General features: G+C 42.4%; 2 protein-coding genes across 2 annotated transcripts in view; both read left to right on the forward strand.

The window, feature by feature from the left end:
- Positions 1 to 1,363: 1,363 nt before the first annotated feature.
- Positions 1,364 to 12,676, forward strand: LOC146564059 (CD166 antigen). Its single transcript, XM_085291519.1, has 7 exons — positions 1,364 to 1,693; positions 2,318 to 2,439; positions 3,012 to 3,210; positions 4,351 to 4,496; positions 6,520 to 6,664; positions 10,816 to 10,960; positions 11,949 to 12,676. Exons 1-7 carry the CDS (start codon positions 1,642 to 1,644, stop codon positions 12,034 to 12,036), a joined length of 897 nt encoding a protein of 298 aa, XP_085147645.1. The 5' UTR covers positions 1,364 to 1,641; the 3' UTR covers positions 12,037 to 12,676.
- Positions 12,677 to 15,702: 3,026 nt separating this feature from the next.
- cadm4 (cell adhesion molecule 4) overlaps positions 15,703 to 23,531 on the forward strand; it is a 163,563-nt gene continuing 155,734 nt past the window's right edge. Inside the window, exon 1 of the mRNA XM_085291521.1 lies at positions 15,703 to 16,059. Within this exon, the coding sequence (XP_085147647.1) occupies positions 15,987 to 16,059 (73 nt within the window). The 5' untranslated portion in view covers positions 15,703 to 15,986. The remainder of the gene's footprint in view (positions 16,060 to 23,531) is intronic.

Here is a 23,531-nt window from a genome sequence, read left to right on the forward strand (position 1 = left end):
TGGTCTCAGTGAAACAGGGAGAAAAGGCTGAGGTATGACAAATTACACAAAATTTATACAGAAAATCAACGACAACACGTCTTATAAAGTGATGAATCAGAATCTGAAAAATTTCATTCCTCGTCAATATGTACAGTGGAGGTCAGGAGAGCGATACAACAGTGAGTGTCTCAGCCATCTGTAAAACATAGTGGATGCTCTGTCACGGTTTGGGGCTGCATTTCAGCCAGTTCGTTTGGGGATTGTATGAAAACTGGTGGAATTATGAACACAGAAAAGTAGAACACAGATTTTCATCCACCATGCAATACCATCTGGAAAGTGTTAGCAATTGATCTCAATCACACTACCAAATGCAGTGAAAAGCCCACCATAATAGAAACACAAAGAACAGAGTTCAGGTTGTGTTGAAGAATAAAGAAGGAATGTATTTAATTTTAAAAACGTTTGCTTTATTTTAATGTATGTTTGTACGTTTCAATAAATCAACTGCACCTTTTTCCCATTTTCCCAGCAAAATATAAAGTAATGAGAAGTGGCTCAATAATTTTATAAGACACTGTAGTCTCTCTTTTTTTTAAGTAATATGTTGTTTCAAGGCCAAAAATCTAACAAAACATTTCTTTGTTGTTGCTTTTTACTTTATTGGTGTTTTTATTCATCCGCAGTGAACAAATACACAGTAATCTCAAAATATTGCGCACAATATCCCCAAACCCCATGAATGTCCACTGCCCATTTACACCACGGCCACCATCGCTAATAATAACAATAAAAAACATGCAATAAAAACATTAAACCATGAAGTGTTTGACAACATATGCAGTGAAACGGCAATGATAATGAATTACCAATCACTCCCTCAGGGCGCTTTTTAGGGAAAATGGATTTTTATGTTTATCCAGTTCATTCTACTAAATGGAGACATAACAGCACACGAGAGCAAATAACATTTTATAGGATTTTGACAGGTAGTCTCTTTGCTCGGCTGTCTTGCATTGTTTTTAACGAGCTGTCTGCGCGTATTCATATAACTCGAACATGTGTAGGTCAGCGCATCTGAGGCCCACAGAGTCTGCGGTTCAGCTCCGGTTAACAGCTAATCAATCAAAGGTCAGAGAAAATGAAGCGTAAAACGCTGTGCTTCCCCGGTTTTAGATAGCACGCTCTGCGGTAACGTGTCACAAGTGCTTTCACATTCCGATGAACTTGAGCAGCAAAACACCGACCTCAACGAGTTCAGACGTGACAGACTCCACCGCCCTAAGAGACAAGTGACGCACCGCGAAGTGAATTTCATTATTGGAGCAGCAGCAGCGGTCCTTGTTTTGTTCACTGAGTTTACACTGCGTTCACTTTACAGTGTTTCTTGTGTATGTGACAAATGAGTCACAACATATTCGTAACTAGACTCAGTAAGTCGTGTATTTATGGTTTGGTGTTGACTGGTTGTTTACTTTTTTAAATGCTGGCTGGATTTTCAACTTTTCTTCGAACGCGCTTCCTGAAAATCACACGAAGAAGAAAGCCACACCTACACCCTCCTATACATAAATACTGAGCAAACTTTCATTTCGAGAAAGTGCGCAGGAGCCCACGACGTGTTCGCAGATATTTGTGTTGATATTGTTTTCCACAGCCATGAAAGCGCTTCTTCTTGCTGCAGTGGTCTCCCTGATTCATGGCAGTTATGGTAAATATTTTTCATATTACTCATGGACTTTTATGCGGTTCTCTCAAAGAGCTGAATATTATTTGCTCGTCTGTAATGAGATATTGGTTTAATCTTTCAGCGGGGTTCTGGTCTTCCTTTTTTCATAAATATATTCATACAGCTGAAGCCCCTGGGCTTCGTGTGGCGTCTGCTCGCCTGTTTGTCTCCTTGTCTGTGTGTCTCTTAGTTGATCTGTTCTCTTGAGGAAAGGCTTTGTTTTCCTCTTCTGTCACACTGATAGGTTTTCCCTTGCGACACACAGAGTGAAACAGGAAATATTGTTAGAATTATCGAGAGACTAACGCATAAGAGCAGCTAAATGTTTTATGTAGAGTGTGCGGAGGCCAGCCTCGCATTCAGTTCTTGTGAAAAAAATATGTAAACCATGTTATGCAGCACTTCTTGCCTGAAATGAAAGAGAATCAGTCTCTGTTATCAACAGTATCCGTCAAGTTGAAAAACCTGTTGGTCATGTGCTTGTGGTGTTTTTATGAGTACTCCAAGGTTCTCCGGGAAGAAAGCTGTTTTGAAAGCAGTGCTCAGGAGGTACACCCACCTCCGCAACCTCTCACTTAATCATCTGTTATGTCTGTCCACATGCAGCGTCTTTGGTCATCAAAGGGCCAACTGAGCCAGTTTTGGAGGGAGACACGGTCACGCTGGAGTGTCTATACACAGACTCCGACCTGAACATCAGCCAGGTCCACTTTGAGGTCTACTCCAAGGTGAGCTGGAGGAAGATGGGTGAAAAAGGAAAAGAGTGCACTTGAAAAATATCACGATGTGCATGTCACAGCTCTGTTTGTAACGTTGGAGATTTTGTATACCTGAGAAGGAGCTCACTGCTATGATTCATTACTGTTCCTAAATTTCGTTTTTCAAAATAAAGATTAAACTTTCTTATAACTATCAAAAGTTCAGTAAACATTATCACTTCATAACATGTAACTCCTAAAAATGATCCACCACAGTAATTCCCAGTAATGACAATGATTATGTAACTTTTCCTCCTGAATATGATATTTCAAATGTAATCAGATGGCTGCAAAGTAATAATTCAAGACACGTGACTTTTATTTTTTTTATGTTTAATTAAATCATTTTTAAATCACTAGGGATGTGATTACTATTGTATAACCTTAGACTGCTAATGTGTATAACTATCATATTAATTTATTTTCTCTGAGCTTATGTAAGCTCAAAGAAGTATTATGCAGCAGAGAATTTTCATTACTGAAAAGTAAATGTAAAAGAAGACCTCTCTTTTTCTTTTTATTCCCCTCTTTCTCTTTAACAGTACATGCATGGCTGGCGTCCCGTTATGGAGAGATATTGGTGCTTCTACTCACTGAAGATCCAGCAGCTCGCAGACACGCTAGTGCTGTCTATTCCCCATGCAGGAAGGTACTACGAGGGGCCCTACCGCTGTGTGTCCAATGACGAAAACGTGACCGAGCCAGACAACTCCTCGCAGCCCCTGTCCTTCAAAGTGCATTGTGAGTGTGTCGGGTGGCGTGGGTGGGAGCTGTGAGGAACAATGACTCTGTGACGCTGTGTTTTCCTTTTGACAAATAATTAACCTTAGATCGTTATAGCGTCTGTGTGTGTCTGCGTGTGTTGTACATGTCAAATAGGCATCTGCAAAAATCTAGATAAATATGTGAGTAGAAAATAATGCATGGTATTGCTGAATTTCACTTTCAGTAAGGAAAACACAGGACAATTTGAGATTACTAGTATTGCTAACAAAGGGACGAGGATAAAACACCTAAATATACACCGGTAAACAGTCTAAAACAATTGAACAGATAAACTGCGAAACCAATTTCCGTCATATTTCCCACCCAGCAGGAGGTAAAGACAATCTTTCAGACACTGTGGACACAGCTCTCTTCATAGTGAGGGATAGAAAAACATATTAAATATTAATAGACATATCTATACAATGGCACTGCAGAGGTTGCACAACAAAAACAACAGGAAGTAGAGCTCCGATGCAAATATGTACTCTTACCTACGAAAGATTGACCGCAGTTGTTTTATTTTTTTTTCCATTCGCTTCAGATAAACAGAGCCGTGTCCCCAGCGGGGCGGCTCCAGCTTTAAGGTATCCGTTATCAATGCAAAGCTTCAAGAAATGTCATTCATGGCATAGCTAGTCAGATTTTCAGTGCCCTCTAACTTCTCAGTGGCCATCGAATCGACCATAATGTTGTTTGATAGGCTCCTCAGCCTCACAGGGGTGATCAATATGAGGAAAAGATTAGAATGGACTGTAGGACCGAAGGAGAGAGAGGAGGAAAGAAGCCAAGAGCTGGATGGACGTGGGCCATCTATTGAGATAGAAGAGAAAATGAGCCATTATTCACAACATTGCCTCTCTAAAGACTTCAATAAGATGAAGCCTATTATCATTATTATTGACCGCTTGGTACAGTCTGTACCACAGGGAGGCAATCAAACTTGAGCATTTATGCTCAAATATACTTAAAATATCTGAGTGTTTACCAGCTGCTGCCACTGCAAACATATGTTCAGTTACGGCCTGAACGGTTGACAAAGTTGTTTCAGCTTATATTAAATTTCCTGCTTCATTAATGCCCGATCACACGTTCTCATTCCCGACTGCGTCTTAGATATGGGGGAGCTGTCACTGTCCAGGGAAGGCTACACCGGATACCTGGGTACCCCACATGAGCTGAAGGTGCGACTCGGAGACGACGTGGTGGTGAAATGCTCTGCCAGCTCATCAGAGGAGCCGAGCTACTTCTGGTACAAAGAGGTGAGAAAGCCTCGGGAGCGTGCACAGTGGCTGTGCCCTCATTATGCTTTTGGAAACTTGTCATTCTCTCTCTCACCACTCTCTCCCTCCCGCTCAGTTTGACCTTTTTTTTTTTTTACTGTCCTGTCTTCTTCCATTCTCACCCAGTCTCTGCTGGCTTCTTGCCTTTGTTCAAGCACTCTCTTAGTTTTCTCTCCTCCTTTTCTGTTTCCCTTTCTGACTTTGTCAAGCCACTTGTTTCCCCTTGCCCGCCGTCTTTCCATCCCCTTCACAGAAGAAGTGCTCTGTATTTAAGTGACCGGTTGGCTTGGGCACACCACTCGCTGGGGATTGCAGCTTGCCCACTTACAGAGGATTAATAGTTTAATGAGGTCTAGACAAGAGCCAGTCAACCTGAAAACAATTATGCGGATAGATTTCTAATGATTTTTTTTTCCAGTGTTTGGTTAACCGGCATTGAATTATTCAACTGGGCTCTTTGCTGAGCGAAGAAACTCTTGCCCAAGGGAAATTAAGACATCGCAGTGTAAAATGCCAAACTGACAACTGGCATGGCGTCCAAGAATAAGTTGATGAGTCAGGAAATACACCGAGTCTTCACAGTGAGAAAATTATATTATGCTTTCAAGGTGTCAAAATCGCAACTTGTGTAAGAAGTGTAATGAAGCTATGCAACTATTAAGACATCTAGGGACATGCAGACACACTTGCCAAGTTTCCCGTTTTGTTATTCCTCTTGATAAGTTGGCTTAGGGTTAATATGCTTGTTAAAGGGTCACTGCTAATCCGGGTTTTAAATGAGCTTACAAGTCCAAATCCAATTCAGTGGACATTTTATGCTGTTAATACTGTTTGTCCTCCACATGATCATATGTAATACTTCAAGTTTTTTTGTGGTTATTTAATGTACAACACTGTCACTTTGATGAAGACTAATAATTATAACCAGTAGAAGTGACAGTGTATTGTATGTGCTCACAAATCACTTGGGACCATTAGAAAAAAAGGAATTACGCATTCAGGGAAATAATACGACCAAACAATATGTTCATGTCACAGTTTATGTGAGCGCGTGTGTGTGTGTGTGTGTGAGTTTTTCTGTCTGTGTCTGCAAGCCCACTGTGTGTTTGACAGAAATGGATGTGGGGTAGAAAGTGGCGTACAGTTTGACAGACAGCCGCCGTGGGCACATTGGCCCCCGGTAATGACAGCAGGACAGAGGCAGAAACAGGCCACTGCTTTGGGAGCCAGTGGATTTGCATACAAAATGCTGCTTTGGCCAGACCTGGCCTTTATGGGAAATCCTCTTAATTCAGATCCATTCAAATTGAAATGGACTTTCTTGGCAGGAACTGTAGCTCCCAGGAGCCAAATCATTTGCATGGTGTAATGTTTTTTTGTTTTTTTTTTAAACTCTCCTCCACGCTCATTTGTTTTTCAATCCTTGTGTTTGGCCTATTATTTGTTTCCTCCCATGTTGGGCTCTATCTCATAATAGTGCTGCTATTTCTGTATCAACAATTCATCCTTCTCCCTTGCCATCTCATTATGTGTTGTGTTAACAGTGTGTTGTTGCAGCATCATTCTTTGCGGATGATGGTGTTATCTGGGTTATTGACTTGTGGTGATGTGTGTTCATTCATTGGGATTATTGCTCAGGTAAATACGTTTGATTTGGGACTTTTGGGGGCTGCTCTCTGAGGATCAAACACCCGCTGATATTTCTGTCTTTCTGTCCCATTACCAGTCCATCTGTTTCTTCCAGTCTAGATTTCACTTGCTCTCATTTTCCATCCTTGCACAAGTCTGCCTAAAAACGATTCCCCTTTTTCTCTTCTCTTTTTTTTTTTTTTGTCACATGGCAGTATATGTTCTCTGTTTCATCTTTTGCGCTCAGCTAAGTGCAGTTTTAATTTGTATGTGTTTAGCTGTTTGTCCTAAGGCTGCGAACAGTCTGGTAAATAGACATATTTTCCTCCTTTTTTCATTCTGTTTTTCTCCACCGTATGTCTTTCTCTCTCAGGGAAGTGACTGGGTTCTGCCCTCTTCTTCACTGAAACTGTCAAAATTGAATGCGATGGATGAAGGACAGTACACTTGCTCTGCTAGGCATCCATCTGTGGAGTCCCTCAACAAGAGACGCACTATCAGCATTACTGTACTGCCGGGTAAGAAAAGATTTACCTGGGTGAGGCCTTTTGTCCTTTGTACTGATTTTTCTACATTTCCTCTTTCTGAAAACTAGCTAAGGTTTCCTTGTAACTGAGGGGAAATTTCATCCATCAATATTAAACATCCCCTGAGCAAAAACAAAACTAAATATTATGTTCCATTTCCTTTTCGCAGTCAAATATCACCAGAAAGGTCAGGTATTAGGATACTTTTACGTCAGCAGGAGCGTATGCAGAAGTTGTCAGATACGAGACGCCAACCTTTGATGCTTTAAATTTATGGGAAGTACAGTACAGGCTTGAGGTTTAATGTATCTGAAGGAGAAATTACAAAGAAATATGAAAAAGGCCACATCGCCCCAACAAAGACATTTATTAAAACACCTCACGTTAAAAAAAAAAAAAGGGGGGGGGGAACAAAGTCCCAAAAGAAATTACCTCTAAAATGTCAAACATGTAAGAAGGTCATACCTGAGGATATAATACATTTTAAATATCATAAACAAATGGTAATAGTACAACTGCCTCGACTTTAAAGGATAAGAGGGTAATTATAAGAAGCTGTGGTTTTACCTGACCTTTGATTCCTTTTTTTCTTTTGACTGAAATATCAAGTGATGGTGTGTAAATGAAGAGCTCTACTGAAGAGTTGTGAAATTTAGACATTATGAGCCATTTTCCCACTGTTACATCTAAAGTCCTATAGTCCCTTAGACATCATACATATACATAATGTACAAATGACGGTATAATATATGACGACAATAACTGACGAATCAGAAAGTGTAAGATTTTGTCAGCTCTGTATGCAAAAAAGTTAGGACATTAAGGCAATGGTTTGAAAATTGCTTCAAGTTTGGGTTTAGTTAAAAAATGAAATGATTCAGTATAAGAAGAGCATCACAGATGCCAAATCTTTCATGAGTAGAGATGCGGGAGGGGTTCATCATTCATAAAACTCAGCAGTCAACATAAAATTGCAAATAATTTGGACGTTTATCATCTGAAATCCAATACTGAATTAAGTTAGGGTCCTACTCAGACACGCTGCACTAAAACCAGACATGATTCTGTAGTAGAAATCATTGCATACGCTCAGGAAGAGTTTTAAAAACCATCATCAGTAAACATAGTTTGCAAGTTAAAACTCTACCATGCAAAGAAATGAATTTACAAATGAGGCACATAAATGATGCCAAAATCTGGTTCACTGAATCAAAATGAAAAATTATTTTTGACAATTGTGGTCACCACATCAAATGGGAAGGAAGCACTAAATTCGCTTTTGTTCAATTCAGTTGTATTTGTTATCAGCAAGCACTTGGTGACAGTGGGAAGGATAAACTTCTGGCAGAAACAGATTGTGACCGGTTGAAAAGTGAGGGAGGAAAAGGGAGAGTATAGAGAGATGAGGACAAAACAAACCATGTAAAAGAGTAGACAAAATGCAATGACATACAGAAGGGGTGTATAAATATATCAAGAGTGAAAGGAAAAATTGCTCAGAAACTCCCCCAGCAGCCTGAACCTACAGAAGCACAACTAAGGGATGGTTCAGCCTCACCTGATCCAGATCTAACTCTATAAGCTTTATGAAAAAGTAAAGTTTTAAGCCTAATCTTAAAGGTAGATCTATCTCCCCACAGCTTTTTATCAGTGCACAGTGGAGCATTAGTTCCCATCGCATGGGTAACATTAAAGTCTGTAAAGATCCTTGAAGCCTGACCGTGTATAATGGTTTTAGAGCAACACATGGTGGCAACCAGATGACTTTTTCAGGAAACAAAGACGCTGCTAAACCACATTCTGCACATTACAACAGCATGACTATGTAGTAAAAGTACCCAGGTGTTAAGCTGGCCTGCCTGCATCTCAGACCTGCTATTCATTACAAAAACAAACAAACATTTAGAACATTGTTAAATTAAAAGCCCAACAGTTCAGGGAGACCCTGTGCAGCCGAAATCCCATAACCAGAAAAAAAGTAAAAAACATTTGCTTTAAAAACAACACTTGGTCTCTTTAGAGTGTTGTTAAGAGACAGGTAATCCAACACCATGCATATAAACTAGGGCTGCCACAAACGATTATTTTGATAGTCGACTAGTCACCGATTATTTATGCGATTAGTCGACTAATCAGATCATCATCCACTGGACATAAAACTACAGCTTATTGCACCAGCAGCATCTGCTCTTATATAACTATCATTAGCTTACAGCTTTAAGCTTTTAAGGTGCTAACTAAAAATAAAGACAAGATGATAGTTTATTCAATTTTAATGAAATTTGCAGATTGTTTTGGTAAAGTTTAATAAACTCCTTGCTATCTAAAATATAACAGGACACCGGAGTATATTCTCCAGCATCTCACACTTCTGATAATCAGCTGTCTGCTTGACGTTTATTCAGCTGTGTAAAAACTATAACTTTAATCTCAGCCAAACCGATTTACTCAGGAACAAATAAAATACTAAAAAAAAAGCCAAACAACAACATTTTTAATTTATCTAAGTGACTCATATATATTTAACCTGAGTCGCGAAAGACGGCGGTGGGTTTGAAAACAATTTGCCGGGAGTCCAGTGTTCTCACGGCGCTAGTGACCTAGCCCCCGGCTAGCTATCGAGCTAGTGGGTAACAGACGTCTCCGAAAACGTCGGAGCGCTTTTGAAAATATGTGGTGTCCTGATAAACTGAGCCGATATTTGAGGTTTACACAGCTACATTCTCGCCTGAAAATATGTTAAACGTTTATTTTGTGACCCAGAAATAATAAGAGTAATATTAAAACTAACTAGCTACCGCCATTGTTGGAAACTAAGCTGGGCCGCGCTATGATTTCTGGGACACAGCTGCTTCTTCTTCTTCTTCTTCGGGGTTTAACGGCAGCTGGCATCCTTGTACATGCAGTGCTGCCATCTTCTGTTTCAGTCCGTTATTACACTCTTAAATCCTGCTATTATTCCTGCGTCTTTTGCGATCTTACAAAGCTTCAAACGACGCGTCGACTATTAAATCAGTCGTCGACGATTTTGATAGTCGACGTAATCGTGACTAGTTGACAAATCGTGGCAGCCCTAATATAAACATGAAGTTGTTGTTAGCAATAAAGTGATATAAATCTTTTATATTTTTCCAAATATAAAAACAATCAAAAAAATCAGTTTACTTTAGTTTCATTTGCAAATCAATGCATTCTTGCATGCATTCACATTGTACTCAGCTTTAGGTATTTAGGCACTTGCACAGTCTCACTTTGCCTTTGTCTAAAATCTGCATGATTGATAAGTGATTTTTTTTTTTTTAAAATCTTATGAAACATGATGGTTGCTTTCAAGTACAAAAGTAATTCCATTACAACATTATAGCTAATCCAATTAACAGAAACTCATCAGTCTTCATCGTCTTCATTGCTGATCTGTGAATGATTACAAACTGTTAACACACTGCAGTGTTTAAATGCTATTCTCTCACCCAGTAGGAGCTTTATAGTTCCAATAGTTGAAATTATGCAATCTGTAAAAATGCAATTAAGCCAATAATAATAATGGATTGGATTTATATAGCAAGGCACCCAGAGCGCTTTACAATGCCACTATTCATTCACTCTCGCATTCACACACTAGTGGAGGCAAGCTACAGTTGTAGCCACAGCCAGAGACTGACAGAAGCGAGGCTGCCATATCCCGCCATCGGCCCCTCTGGCCAGAACCAGTAGGCAGTAGGACACAACAACCAGGACAGAGAGCCCGGGGATCAAACCGGGATCAAACCGTGTTGCCTCCAACATGTATTTGTTGTTGCCTCCAATACTCGTAATCTTAATTTTGCAGTGTTTACTTTATCCGCAGCTCTAAAGGCTGGATTCAGAAAAATCCCTCTTTTTTTTTTTTTTTTCTCCCAAACATTACCATTAAATTGGGAAATTGTGCACATAACAGGGCCGATCAGCCAGTTCTTGCAAATTGTAACAAGCAGGCTTCTTGAAGCAGGCTGTAACAGTTTGAACTGTGAGGAATACAGTCTTTTCTATCACAAACAAGCATAAGGTTGCCTTTAGAAGCTTCGCCTGGAGGCAGAATGTGAATACTTTTGCTGATTTCGCATTCCGTGTGATACATGTTTTCCTTCATGTCTGTCCCACAGAGGATGCCCACTGGTATGAGACAAGTGATGGCCGTCTCATGCTGATGATCTCGGCAGTAGCTGTAGCTCTTGTGGTGTTCATCCTCTCGATGATTGTATTCCTGTGCCGCAGAGCCAAAGAGACCAAGACCAGCAAGGGACCCATGTAAGAAACAACTGCGTGTTTGTGTCTTGTCATCTTAAGTCTTCACTTTTTAGATGTGATCTTTTTAAAGCGTGTTTACAATTTGATGGATTGTGTGTCTTCAGTGCAAGAGAATGTTTGTGCTTGTTTATCTAGTCACCCTCCCCCTCCTGTTACCCAGAGGATAGCTTTTTAAATGATTACAGCAATTTCCACAAAATTTCACTCTGTCTAGTGTGATATCATGTGAACCAAAGTCATTTCAGTCACCGTGTAAGTGTAGGTGTGTGCGGCAGTGTGCACCTTGGTGTATGCTTCACTCTCTGACTGTTCTCTCAAAAGAAAAAGAGAGGATGGGAAAAAAAAAACTTTACATATGTGCTGACTTCCACCTATTTGAAAAGGCATTTACCATCATGAATATTAAATTCAATCTCAGAAGCCCTGATCCACTTGACCTCATCCTTGATCTTTTTCGTCCTCCCTTTGCTCCCATGCGTTTCCACGCACTTCTTACTCGCCAAAGGCTCGGGCTTATGACAGTAGGTTAAATTCTCTGTCTAGTGTAAAAGTATAAAGAAGGCTACAGCAATTATAAGGAAATTAGTGGAACTCCCATTAATCGTGAAAGCTGACAGTGCCTTAATGTGCACCGTGACCCAATGTAGCTTTACCCATTAACTTCTTTTCCATGTAGATTAAAAAAAAAAAAACAGTTACAAAAGGCAGAATTTTCACAAGATTCTGCAGCAATCAGAAGTTCTGCATGTTTGTAGTGGCCTAAAAACAACTACTAAACTTTACAAACCTGTGCTGAGTATACAAGCATGTGTGTACAAATAGATACAGATAAGAGAGGGAGAGGATAATGTACTTTCATATCAGCAGCCAGGTGCGCTTCCAGTGCTTGGTTCTAGTATTTCCTCACTTATACCTTTCGAGCACCTACTGAGAGATCGATATACTGATAATCATGCTTGTCTTTCTTCTCCTTTCTTCCTCTCTCCAGTGATGACCGGTCTCAGAAAAAGCCGATCTACAAAGCAAGCTCGGAGTCCCTACCCTCCACTTGCGGAGACAATCAACCTCTGGTGTAACTGCAGAGGCAGGTGGAAGGAGAACGGATGAAAGGATGGAGCGAGAGATGGAGTTGTTGTCCATAAAAAAAATAAAGAATGTCATAAAGCAGTAAATGGGTATATATTGGGAGACATTATAGGGCAGAGTACAATAAAAATCAGCAACAAGCGGGGTATTTAAAAAAACAAAACAAAAAAAATCAACTGAAGGGCAAGTGATTGCTTTAGAGATGCCTGAGCAGCTTGGCTTGTGAGCGCACGCTGCAATTCTGCATCTTGGACAGAAAGGTGGGCAATTTTCCTTTCATGTATAATGCAGTGTGAAAAATGGCGGGCTACGTTCTTAGAAAATGATGATGAGGATTCTACTCGCAGCGCTATAAAGATGCTCCATTCAGTTTTCTTCTTTTAGTTGCACACATAATTGCTCAGCTGTGTATTGTGAATGAATCGTTTGGGTGATAGGACAAGGTTTTATGTTGTCGATTTGTTTCTCTTTCAACCTTCATGTTTTCCAAAGCAGAACCAGCTCAAAGCGTCTTCGAGAAGGTTATTGTAATCTCTTTACTGTGACAGCTCTCAAGCACATTGCACTCGGATATTTAATTTAATGTAGTTGGGATTTTCTGTGGTATTAAATGGCTTTCAGAAAATATTATTTACCATCCTCCAGTGTGCCATTGATTTTGTTCCATTTAAGAGACACTAAAGGGGGTGAGGAGTATTGACAACATGGTAAGAGCCGGACATGCATGCTTGCTTGGCCGCACATCCTCTCCATCCAATGCCATCTCAAGCTCGCATCAGCTTGTTTACCAACCTTCCTCTTCGGTCTGAAAGACCTTACTTTGAAGCGATGACCTTTACTCAGAGTACTGTGCATGTGCATTCTTGCCTCTATTCCCATCTGCCCGTAAGCGGAGAACTCAGCCCTCAGTCAGTTTGTATACACGTGTATGGACTTGCATTCACAAACTAGAAACTCTCATAATGTGAATAATCGCATTGGCAAGTAACCTTGAAAGCTTTCCCGTCAGTTGTAAGGGCAGACAGTGTTGGCCATTACAAGTAAGTTCTATTTTAACTAGACTAGATTAGTCTTCTCTGTCTCCCACCCAACCCCTCCCCAAAAAAAGCATCACAGACTACAACTTCATCTTTTTAATTTTCTCCTCTGTTGCCTTGTAACCCTTAACGCTGTGCCTCACCACCACCACCACTGCTTATTACCATAACCGTGCTCATAATGCTGAGAATTTCATTACGCTTGTCTGTTGAAGTTATGTTGGGTTTTATGCGGTTTTTATTATCGTGTGTGGTTGACCGTAGGCCGTTGTTAATAATGGGCAAAGCGGCAGTTTAACACTGACACTCCATTAACGGGTGCATGCGCCACAGAGCACAGCCAGGATAATGTTATTAAACTGATTATTCAAGCCCCCTGTACAGCTCAGCTCTGCAGCAGCAGCCTTCCTTTGTTTAGCATTTTACAGACTCCTTGTATTTCTTCTCCAACTCTACAAACTTCTGCTTGCTTTATGTCTGAGGTCAACCCAAGGAATGTGGAAGCATCAGACAGGGAGACTATAACCACAACAGAAAGACTTAGGGGGGAAAGAAACATGCTTCATAGTGGGGGAAAGAAAAAATACAATGTTGTGAATTTAAAATGCTCTCCTGAATGTTAAATGCCAGTGAGCACCATTTCGTTTTGGCCTTTGAGTCAGTCATGAGTAAATCATTCTGTGCTTCCTTGTGGATTTTGGTCTGGGGGCTTCTGATGTGCGGCCAAAAAAAACAAAGAGACACAAAATTATGTATCAGGAATTTCACACACTGGAGCTTTCCCTGAGGTACAATGCTCTGGTCGGGAGAGAGGGAAGTGAAGTTTACAGTGACATTTTGACCTTGACAGTGTCTCGATGGATAAAGCATCGGACAACAGCTTAGGTGCTGTGCAGTGCATACAGATTTCCTAAAAGTGTTTTGTCTGGTGCACGCAAGGTCCTGTCCGGATAAGGATGCAGATCTGTACTGTGGCATTAAAGCTAAATAGCTCCTCACTTATGTCCGCAGTTTGTCAAGTACCCTAGCTGCCCTTAGTGCACGCAAACCAATATCTAAAGGTGACTTATACCAAACGGGACACCGCACTGACTAATGCCTTACAGTGCCAGGCATTTGTAACACTGTGTCATTGACTACTGCTGTTCCCGTCACGGTCACTTGAGTTTGTATGTGCATTCTGCATATGTTGTGTCAAATGGCTGAAAATGAAGGAGTGGAGTTCGCAATAGAAGCAGGTGTTTTCCCCTCATTACTTCCTGACAATGCCCCATCTGGTGCGGGGGAGCTGCTGCCACAGACTCCCTGCCAACCCGGGAACAAACACTCGCAGAGAGGCTGACAGGGAAAAATGGGATGGGATGGGAATTGGGAAATGAGTAGGGCAGATATTATCCTCGCCAAACAACAAGGTTAAAACTTGTGTCGAGTAATAAGATCTCTCAGTGGGGACCTTAAGATCTAACACAGATCCATTAGTACAGGTTAGCTAAGGGGTAAGAGTTCAAAGCAACTTTATGGGAGTCAAGAGTAGAAATATTAATATTAATACAGACTGCCCAGGTGCTCTGGCTGCTTGAACTTTCCTGACTGTTCAAACTAAACTGACCAAAGTGTCTGGAGGACTTGTCAGAAGAGGCGGAAGCAGATTTAAGACGTGTGACGTGCCATCCCTGCAGTTACCTGAGAGGGGCGCCAAAGACACAGTTTCAAAAAGATGCCTTCAAGCCGTGGATGCTATAAGTCCATAGTAAACACTAGATTAGAGGGGGGACAAAAAGAGATGTGGAGAGAGAAACAATTTTCATAATGGACCAGCGCTCTCTGACTGGAAAACACAATTATGGGCAAACTGTGGCCGCAGCATGAGGGTAAAGTTAAAGAGCCCCTTTAGCACGACCTAATAAGCCCTGACTACAGATGATCAGAAACACCGGCTCATCCTTAGCCCAAGTTTTTGTTCCGAGCTATTACCGTCATTGTAAACGGTGATTTAACAGCTTACACTCAGGTCTGTTTCTTGTTCTTCTTGATGAGTCCTATGCACATTAATTGGATTCAAAGCAGCCTCTGCAACAGAATTGAATCTCAAACTACCCAGAGGCTACTGCTTGGACTGATTTGGCACTGAGTTTCACGGAGTTTCTACCACCAAATAGCCAAACAGTAATTTCAAACGAAGTGCCATCTTTCAAATGATCGCGTTTCTTAAGCTGCGTTTCCCTCCCTACAGTCAACTTTACATTTTTTGCACCACTTGTCCCTAAATTTGAACAATAACAACCATTCATTTCCGTCATCTTAATCAGCGTGCCTTGCATCTTTTAAGTCCTTGGGGTGGAATTTGAAATAAATTGGTTGTTTGAGTCGGAAAATTAATGCTGGTTATCAATCACATTTAGAGCGAATTGATTTCAATTAACTGGAAGACGCAGCCCCTCTTGCCTCCCCGGCTCTCCTCCTGGATAGCCCATTTCTTTTTTTTTAAACCCAGCCCCTTGCTCACATCCGCACACCCCTCCACCTGCTCCTGCTCTCTGCAATTGGCTAGAAAGACATCCAGGACCGCCCAATTGGCAAGCTTTACAATATATTTACAATGTAAAGTAACCAAGAAAAACCGGCCAAGCCGTCATATTCGGGGATTCAGAGGGAGAGAAAGTGGGTGTGTATGAGAGGGGAGCATTACTATGTAAAGACCTGCTATTACGCTCGGAAAGCCTAACAAAGCACACATTCGTTCACGCACAGTCGCACGCGCGCGCCCTGTCACACACACACACGCGCGCACACACACATAGACGATAAAGGCGCTGTCGGAGGGTGAACCTGCGGGTTCATGTCACTCTGATTTCTCAAAGGAAGAGGAATATTAAGAAAGATATCAGAGGGGAATACCCGCGATGGCTTTCGCGACCGTGTGGAACTACTGCGTCCCTCTAACCATCGTAACAGTGGCTTGGCTGCTCAACACTGGTAAGGCTCAAATGAAAGTGAACGAATGTGATGTGAATGGGAAGAGTGTCACGCCGTCTCGATGTGTTTGGGCTTTTCTGTGCAAGTTTATCTAAGTCCTCTAAGTAGAAGCTGAATAACGCTTAAAATGCACCGGGTCCACTCTGACTTACTGTGCACTTGGACGGGAAGGAGGAGGAGCGCACCACGGAGCAAAACACGTGCAGATGTGCCAGTTTACTGTTGTTTTGTGGACTGGTGTTAATATTTCTCAGTGGGTAATTAGAGTCAATGCCCTTTGCGGAAGCCGGGGCTGTATTGTTACATGGATATGAGTCATTGTCTTAATCACATGTCGGAACTGCTACGCTGGGAAGACCCCTAAAATGTCAAGTCGTTGAAAAGAAAAGTGAAAGGTGGCCACTTTTTTTTGACCATGCATGAATATTTAATGAAAGAAGCCAATGCTCTCTCAACCCTTGTGCGTCACAGAATTTACATTTTCTCCTGATGTTGGGATTCATTTTATTACAGCTGTTGTCTGTTTCGGAATGGGAAATGGGAGCCTGTGACTTATGCAGCCTGTGAATGCAGCGACACACACAGAGCTCCGATTAAATATTCTCATAGAACACACGAGAGCTCATAACAAATGCCCGCAGTGGACCAGACATGTCTCAGACACACCAGCAGCGGCAGTGCTGTTTGCTACTGCTTTTATATTCTGGAGAAGGGTGAGGGACTGTAAAGACCTTTGAGCCTCCCCCTTATCAGCTAAAATAACATCTAACAATGCTTTACAGCAACTTGTAACAGTACCTGTAGTGTTTTGTATTGCTTTTATCACCGTCACTGGAACACTTCAGGTTGGGATAGTCCTGCTTTACTTCTTTTACACAGTAGTTGGCTAGTTATGGTCACTCAGTAGCTTCTTAAGTGCCACATTTGCAAAATATGGGGATTTGGATTAGCCTCTGAAGAACTTCAGCTGGATATCTTTGTGGGATTTGTTTGGATGCAATTTGAAATAAAACTTTCAAAAAGAAAAGTCCATCTGAAGCCTCTGTGATTTTGACTAAGGAGGATTGATGATGACAATGTGCACATAAATGTTGCTCTGCTGGTTTGTGTCCTGTGGCTGTTGCACTCTGTGACCCCTTGTTTATGTTGTCCTGAGGCAGTGAAATAGTTAAGTGCTTGGTGAGGCATGGACACACTCAAACCTGGACGGTGCTGTTATGTTGATGTCTCTTGTATACAAGAACTACCTTACCAAAGCCATTTTTGTGGCTGCACTAATACCGACCTCACCAGAGCCAGTATATTGATAGATATTGATTTTTTCCTTTGGAGAAAGTGTGTGTGTTTGTGTGTATGTATGTGTTTAATGAACACTGGGTGGTTAAGGTATGCATGAGCTATAGGTATTTGTATGTTGTTCTCACTGTGTATGGGGTTTGTGTTTGTGGGTTTGGGCACCCATCTATGAATATGTGTGTGTGTTGCAAGTATGTGCTTTACATTAGTGTGTGTGCATGGGCGTGCGTGCTGCGTACAGTGCAGGGTTTTGCCTAAGCTGCAGGCAACCTCAGCTGGGGGCTGCTCACTGATCACTGTCATTAATCTAGCCTCTGACAGGGGCTGAGAGAGACAGGAGGCTGGGGAGTTTAGGGGTGTTACAGGCATAAGGTCGGTGGAGAAAGGAGGGAGATGAGGTAGAGTAAAGATGGTCTGTTTCTAAAAACCTTGCAGATGTGCACCGATGCTGTGTCTGCATTAGGAAAAAAGAGATTTAATAAAGATCTTGTCTCGGTTATTTTTCTTCCACCAATCTGAAAGAAGGGAAAGGTGGGAGGCTATAGAGGGTTGGCAGTTGTTATTATGCTAGAATAGATATGGACAAACTGGGTGGATAGATGGATGAGTGGACAGATAGATTGAGAGGTTGCTGTGACGATAGCGAGGCTGGAAGACTTGGCACTTCTGTGAAGGATGAGGGAGAGACAGAGGGATGGAAAGATGGATAGAGGAAGAAAGGCAGAAAAGAACGAGGGAGCGAGGAAAAGTGAGAGAAGAAAGGCAGAAAGACTTCACAGTGTGTCTGACGGGCAGGCCTGAGGGACATGCACACACAGTCAGTGCTGTATGTTTGTGCGCAGATTGCCTGGCTTTGTGGAGGTGTCTGATCAACAGCAGCTGCAGGCCAAACTTGCAAAGCACGTACAGTAACAAATGCTGTTAACTCCACCTCTGCTTCGTGCCCACCCTTAATCGCTACCCTCCATCACTTCCATTCTAACAACTCATCCCCATTTCTCTCCTATACCGCCATTACCACCTCCCTTATCGCAGTGTGCATTAAATCACCTCCATTTGTTTATTTGAATGTGTGCAATGAGAGCCATCCGTTTGAGCTTGTTCCCCATCATCCTGTTTGGACCTTGGCTGGGACTCTGGTGGCTGAAAAACAGCAGCAGTTGGACGTACTTGTGGGAGGAGATTTGAATACCAATTATAGCTGGTGTGTGCAAGTGCGCGTGTGCATATGCACATACACACAAACACTCAGTGAAGCCATGCATAAATCAATGTCGCTGTGAGTCACAGAAGGGAGGTTTGGCGTGTAAACACAAGCATCAAGGGAAATGCAGTACCCACAAAAAATAAAAATATGGACACATACTATATGATCACTCAAATAAATGCAGGAACGCATATGAACATCCACACACATCTTGCCTATAGACAGCTTACCTGTTTTGAACATAGTTATATTACTGCTTATGCAAGAGTTTGTCTGAACTCAAGTGCAGATTTTGATGCTTGTCAGGCACAGTTTGCATCATTCCAGAGTTAACGTCGCCTTTTTACTTTCTTCCACGTTACATTGGGCTTGCTATTTCAGCATCTTTGTTTTTTAATGTGCTGAAAATGTCTTCACCGTGAGCCAAGGTTTATCCTTTGATCCAAACCTTGGAGCATAATTTTCCCCGTAAATAAGATAAACTTCTTGGCAATTTAATTATGAAGACCTAGACCTCCCTTCTTTGCTCTCTGCCCTGCCATCTGCTGGTTCAAGGTGAATATCTAAAGCCCAGTGCACAATCAGATTTCAGCGTTGAATTCTTTTCCCCCTCAGATTCCCTGCTTTTTGTAGGTCGAAATAATTGGACAACCTGAACTTGGCAGACTATGCCTGTCAACAAAGAAGAAGCTGAAAGGAGCTTTTCTTTAAGGAAAAATATGCTGCCTGTTGCTGCTGCGCGTGGCCATGTTTGATCAACCAGGGCATTCTTAAAGGGTCCTGACAGGGTGGCCCACTATCTCGGCTGAACAACTGGCTCAACATAAGCTCCATAAACAAATTGGACTGTATCACTTTTTGGGATAGTCACAACTGAAAGAGTTACAGAGCTCAGTGTGGGCTGCTTTTATTCTCCCTTGGGCTTTCATGGGTCCATTACTCAGAAGCAGAGGTTTCGAGGTTCACCATTTAGTACAGGTGATGTATTTTACAGTAATTATCTCCTAATCTGCCCTCCAGTCTTCTGTGCAATCCATAATTCATTTGTTTTGATCTGCGGTTGCTTCACACAATAAATACATTTCCGTAACTTCTTCCAGTATTATATACCAGGTTCAAAAAGGATTTTGTTTTCACTTGAATAGAAATAAAAGGACCTAGGAAGGAGCAAGTTCCTCTATATCCCTGCAGGGACACATCATATGACTAAGCGTTCCCCTTTTCAGCCTTTTTTCAGCTCTTGTTTTCACTCTGCTGCGTCCTCACGAACAAGTTCATGCAAACAGAACACATGAAGCACAATGATTGAAAGGGGCACACAAAGACGCCAATTGGTAATTGGATCCTTATATCTCATTTGACCATTTGTTTAATCGTCCATTAGTGAAACTTTCTGTCAATCTAATCAGGCCAGCACTAATGTAGAAACACTCTTTATGGCTGCCACCTCATCTCCTTCCCATTACTATTCCCCAGACAGTGCAGCTTGTGATTATCATAATGGTGATCTATGTCGTCCTTACGTGTCGCTCTTTGAGAACAACTGGCGTTTCACCAACTTTGCAGCTGAAGTTTTTAATGCTGACTCGGATGCCAAGGACGTCTCCTCCATTTGCTGGCATTCGAAGCCTGCCAATCAATCTGATACTCTTAACTCTCTCTGAACTGACTGGCCCAGTGCAAAAGTAGATCGCCTCTTTGGGTCCAGCTGCCCATGCTGCGACCTCGTGTCCCCTGAGCCAGCAGCTTTTCTCCAGATGCTGAACCCTCTCGATGTGTATTTGTCTTTGCCATGAAGCTGTGACTGTGTCACAAAAAGTGATTGTCTTTGTGTAGCTTTTTAGGGAATACTGACAAAGGCAGCTGCTGAGCACAAGGTGTGATTATGTCAACGGAAGCTAACCCTGAATTGCAGGCAGGTAAAAGAGACAAAGTTGAAAGAGGCAGTCCTCTGACGTTAAAAAACCCCCAACTTTGAACCACTAATGCCATTCTGGGGAACATTCCTTGCTATTGGTGACATGGTTTCCATGACTAAGAGTAAACGTTTATGCCTCCTGCCTGGCCCTGGGCTTGTTTAACACCCTTCCTTGCTGCTGTGACACCTGTTTCGGCAGCTCCCACAGGGCGCAGCGCTAACGTGGCCAGACAGCAGCCTCTGGTAATGCCAGTAACCAAGGTGATTATCCCCACTCAGGCACTGCAACAGAGCCCTCACTAGCTGTGATTGGATGAGAGCCTTATTTAGCTGAAGAGGGCAAGTGCCTAAAATTGAAGAGTTGGAAACTGTGTACTCTGGCAGTGCTGAGGCTAATACACATCCTGCCTGGAAGACTTGATGTAGAGACAAGAGGAGGAGAGGATGACTGGTAATTAGGTGCTCGCGTCGGGGTAAGGAGGGTCAGAAATGAACTTAAACCTAGGTGAAACTGTCAGGCTGGGCACAAATGTTGCCAACAAGACCCCATTTCCCTTTGCTTTTGGGAGGTCTGTGTGTCCAGTGGAGGCTAGCTGATGAAGAGTGACCAGCCTTAGCTGGGGCACTGAGGGACTGATGGGGTCACAGAGGGAGAGTGAAAGGGTTACGGGGAGAGAGGGAGAGATGGCTGGCTGCACAGTGTATAAAAGAACGAAGGAAGACCGCAAGGAGGGGGAGGGAAAGCGCCAGGGGCTTGCGTCACAGACCACTGGAGCAGGGAGGAACAGAGCAGAGGAGAAAGTCAGGCAGAGAGAAGTCCAACAAACGAGTGAATGATTGCAGGATTTCAGCTCTAAAATGGAAGGGCGTGTTTAAAAAAAAAGAACAAGAGAGAGAGAGAGAGAGAAAGCAATCCCTGCGGTGCAGTATGACTGATCTATGGGGCCAAAAAAGTGAGGAAGGAGGGAAGAGAGAGATTAGGTAGGTGGGGCCAAAGCAGAAAAGTAGAGGGTGCTGATATGAGAAGAGGATGTGGGGAAGGAGAAGGAGGAGGGGGAAGAGGCGAAACAGAGAGATGGATGGCAATATACCGAGAAAAGCGAGCGCGGGCAGGCACTGTGTAGGTGACCACACCTGAGAGGCAAAGTGTCATGATCGATGAGGTCACAGCATGCACATGCACTGTCACACCCACATGCACACAAAAACGCAGGCAAACAAGTATTGAAATTGTTTACCAGCAGCTCGTGGACAGTCCTCCCACTTTCAGCAAAGCTACATGGCGCTTCGGCTTGGAGAATTAAACACCCACACACGCACAGGGCTATTCATCTGTCTGCCATTTAGAATCCTTCTTCATATCATTGCCATTAATAGGTTTGCTTTGATGAGATTGTCGGATGCTGAAAATTGCCAAGCAGCGCACTATCTACTGGGAAATCAGATGGAGATTTTCAGAAGACGGTCACAACAATGCTGGAGAGGTCTCGGATGAGTTTTCTATCTTAGAAAGCTCGCAAAATGTCTCTCCCATGAGTGGCAAATTCATTCGCGCTAAGACCATGTCTGACAGAGATAAAGTGATAGAGTCAGATACAGTGGTTACAGAAACCTCAGGAGTGGCATTTCTGTTCCTTTATTTCAAACATCATCAAAGCTTCATCATGTTAATGAATGTTTAATGCTTTCTGAAAACATTAAAAGTTGTATGGAAAGAGGGGTGTTTGCTTTAAAAATGTATTTAGGAAGAAACTGTTTTCATAGAGTATTTTTCTAAATGTTGCAAAAGTACACATTGCAGTTTACTGTATCCACTTTAAAAACCAAATGCTATCATTCAAGATAACACCAGAGATAACAGCAGCTGCCGATATATCAAAGTCAGACTGCTCAGCTCTGTTCTGCACAGAAGCCAAATGATAGTTGATAAAGGTACTGAAGAAAAAAAGAGCCTCCACCGTAGTTAGCGCTATACTGTCAGAATCACCCCTCAATTCTCTGCGCTGCTTGTCTCTGTCTGTCTGCTCTTCTCTTCATCTCCTTCTACAGCCTAAGACAAGAGCCTCCACATCAGGAGTAGTAGGCTTTGATCCACTTCATTAGCAACCCGTAAACAACCATTAATTAGAGGCAATTAATTAGCAGCACATGAAAACAATCCTCAAAAAGTTGGCTGCTCTCAATATCCCCAAGTGCTCGTAGGAAGGAAAGAGTGTGAAAGAGATGGACACAAAGAAGAAAGAAAAAGAAAGAAACTTAGGGGGAAAGAGCCTGCAGTCATGCTTAATGTGCTGGTGCTTGATTTACTGCAATGATTTGCCAGGCTCTTTGAGATTCATAAGGTCATCAATTCATGCTCTGCTTTCAGCAGGGCAAAACAATAGTGAGGCAATGCAGCCGTCTGCACTGAAGTAAAAAGAAAAGAAACTGAGCCAAATTGGATTGGTGCTACGATTGTTTCTGCAAAGACTGTTAGAGCTGGCAAGGCCACTTAAAAAGTAGCCAGGCACCAATGACCTTGAGGAAAGCTCTGGTTGATTCTCTCCCAGGATTCATTTCCTCTCGAGCGGCTGAAGGGGCGTTTAAGTGCATGACTGCTGATTCACCTTATGCTTGTTAACAGGTACAACCCCTCTCCCCTCATCTCCCATTAAGCATCACCAGTAGATTGAGGTGGTGCTTGACTTGACACAGACATGTTCTTTCTGTTTGATGAATAGTTTTATCATTGAACACACATGAACCATGGCTCTCCTTTCTGGCCATTGCAGAAGTGGAAGAGAGAAACAGGCTTACAGGCAATGATACTGAATGAGCTTGACACAGGCCTAGGGCACTGGGCGCAGTTGCAGGGAAACAGTGGTTCATAGCAACTGCCACCCACTGGGCAGTACTGGTGAATTGAGCTGTGAAGCAGCTTGCAGGGGCCAGTGGGGTTCTGTGGATGGTACCAAAGTCATTTTTAGCTCTTTCCATGTAGCCGTGAACAGCAAGAGGTTTTTGTGTCTGCAATATGCCGTAGATCCTACAGTCTGGAAGGCACCACAGAAC

Source organism: Mchenga conophoros, linkage group LG11 (assembly GCF_057382185.1).
Source record: "Mchenga conophoros isolate Kocher_MC1m ecotype Shallow Benthic linkage group LG11, M_conophoros_male_GT1.1, whole genome shotgun sequence".
In the NCBI taxonomy this organism is placed as follows: Eukaryota; Metazoa; Chordata; class Actinopteri; order Cichliformes; family Cichlidae; genus Mchenga; species Mchenga conophoros.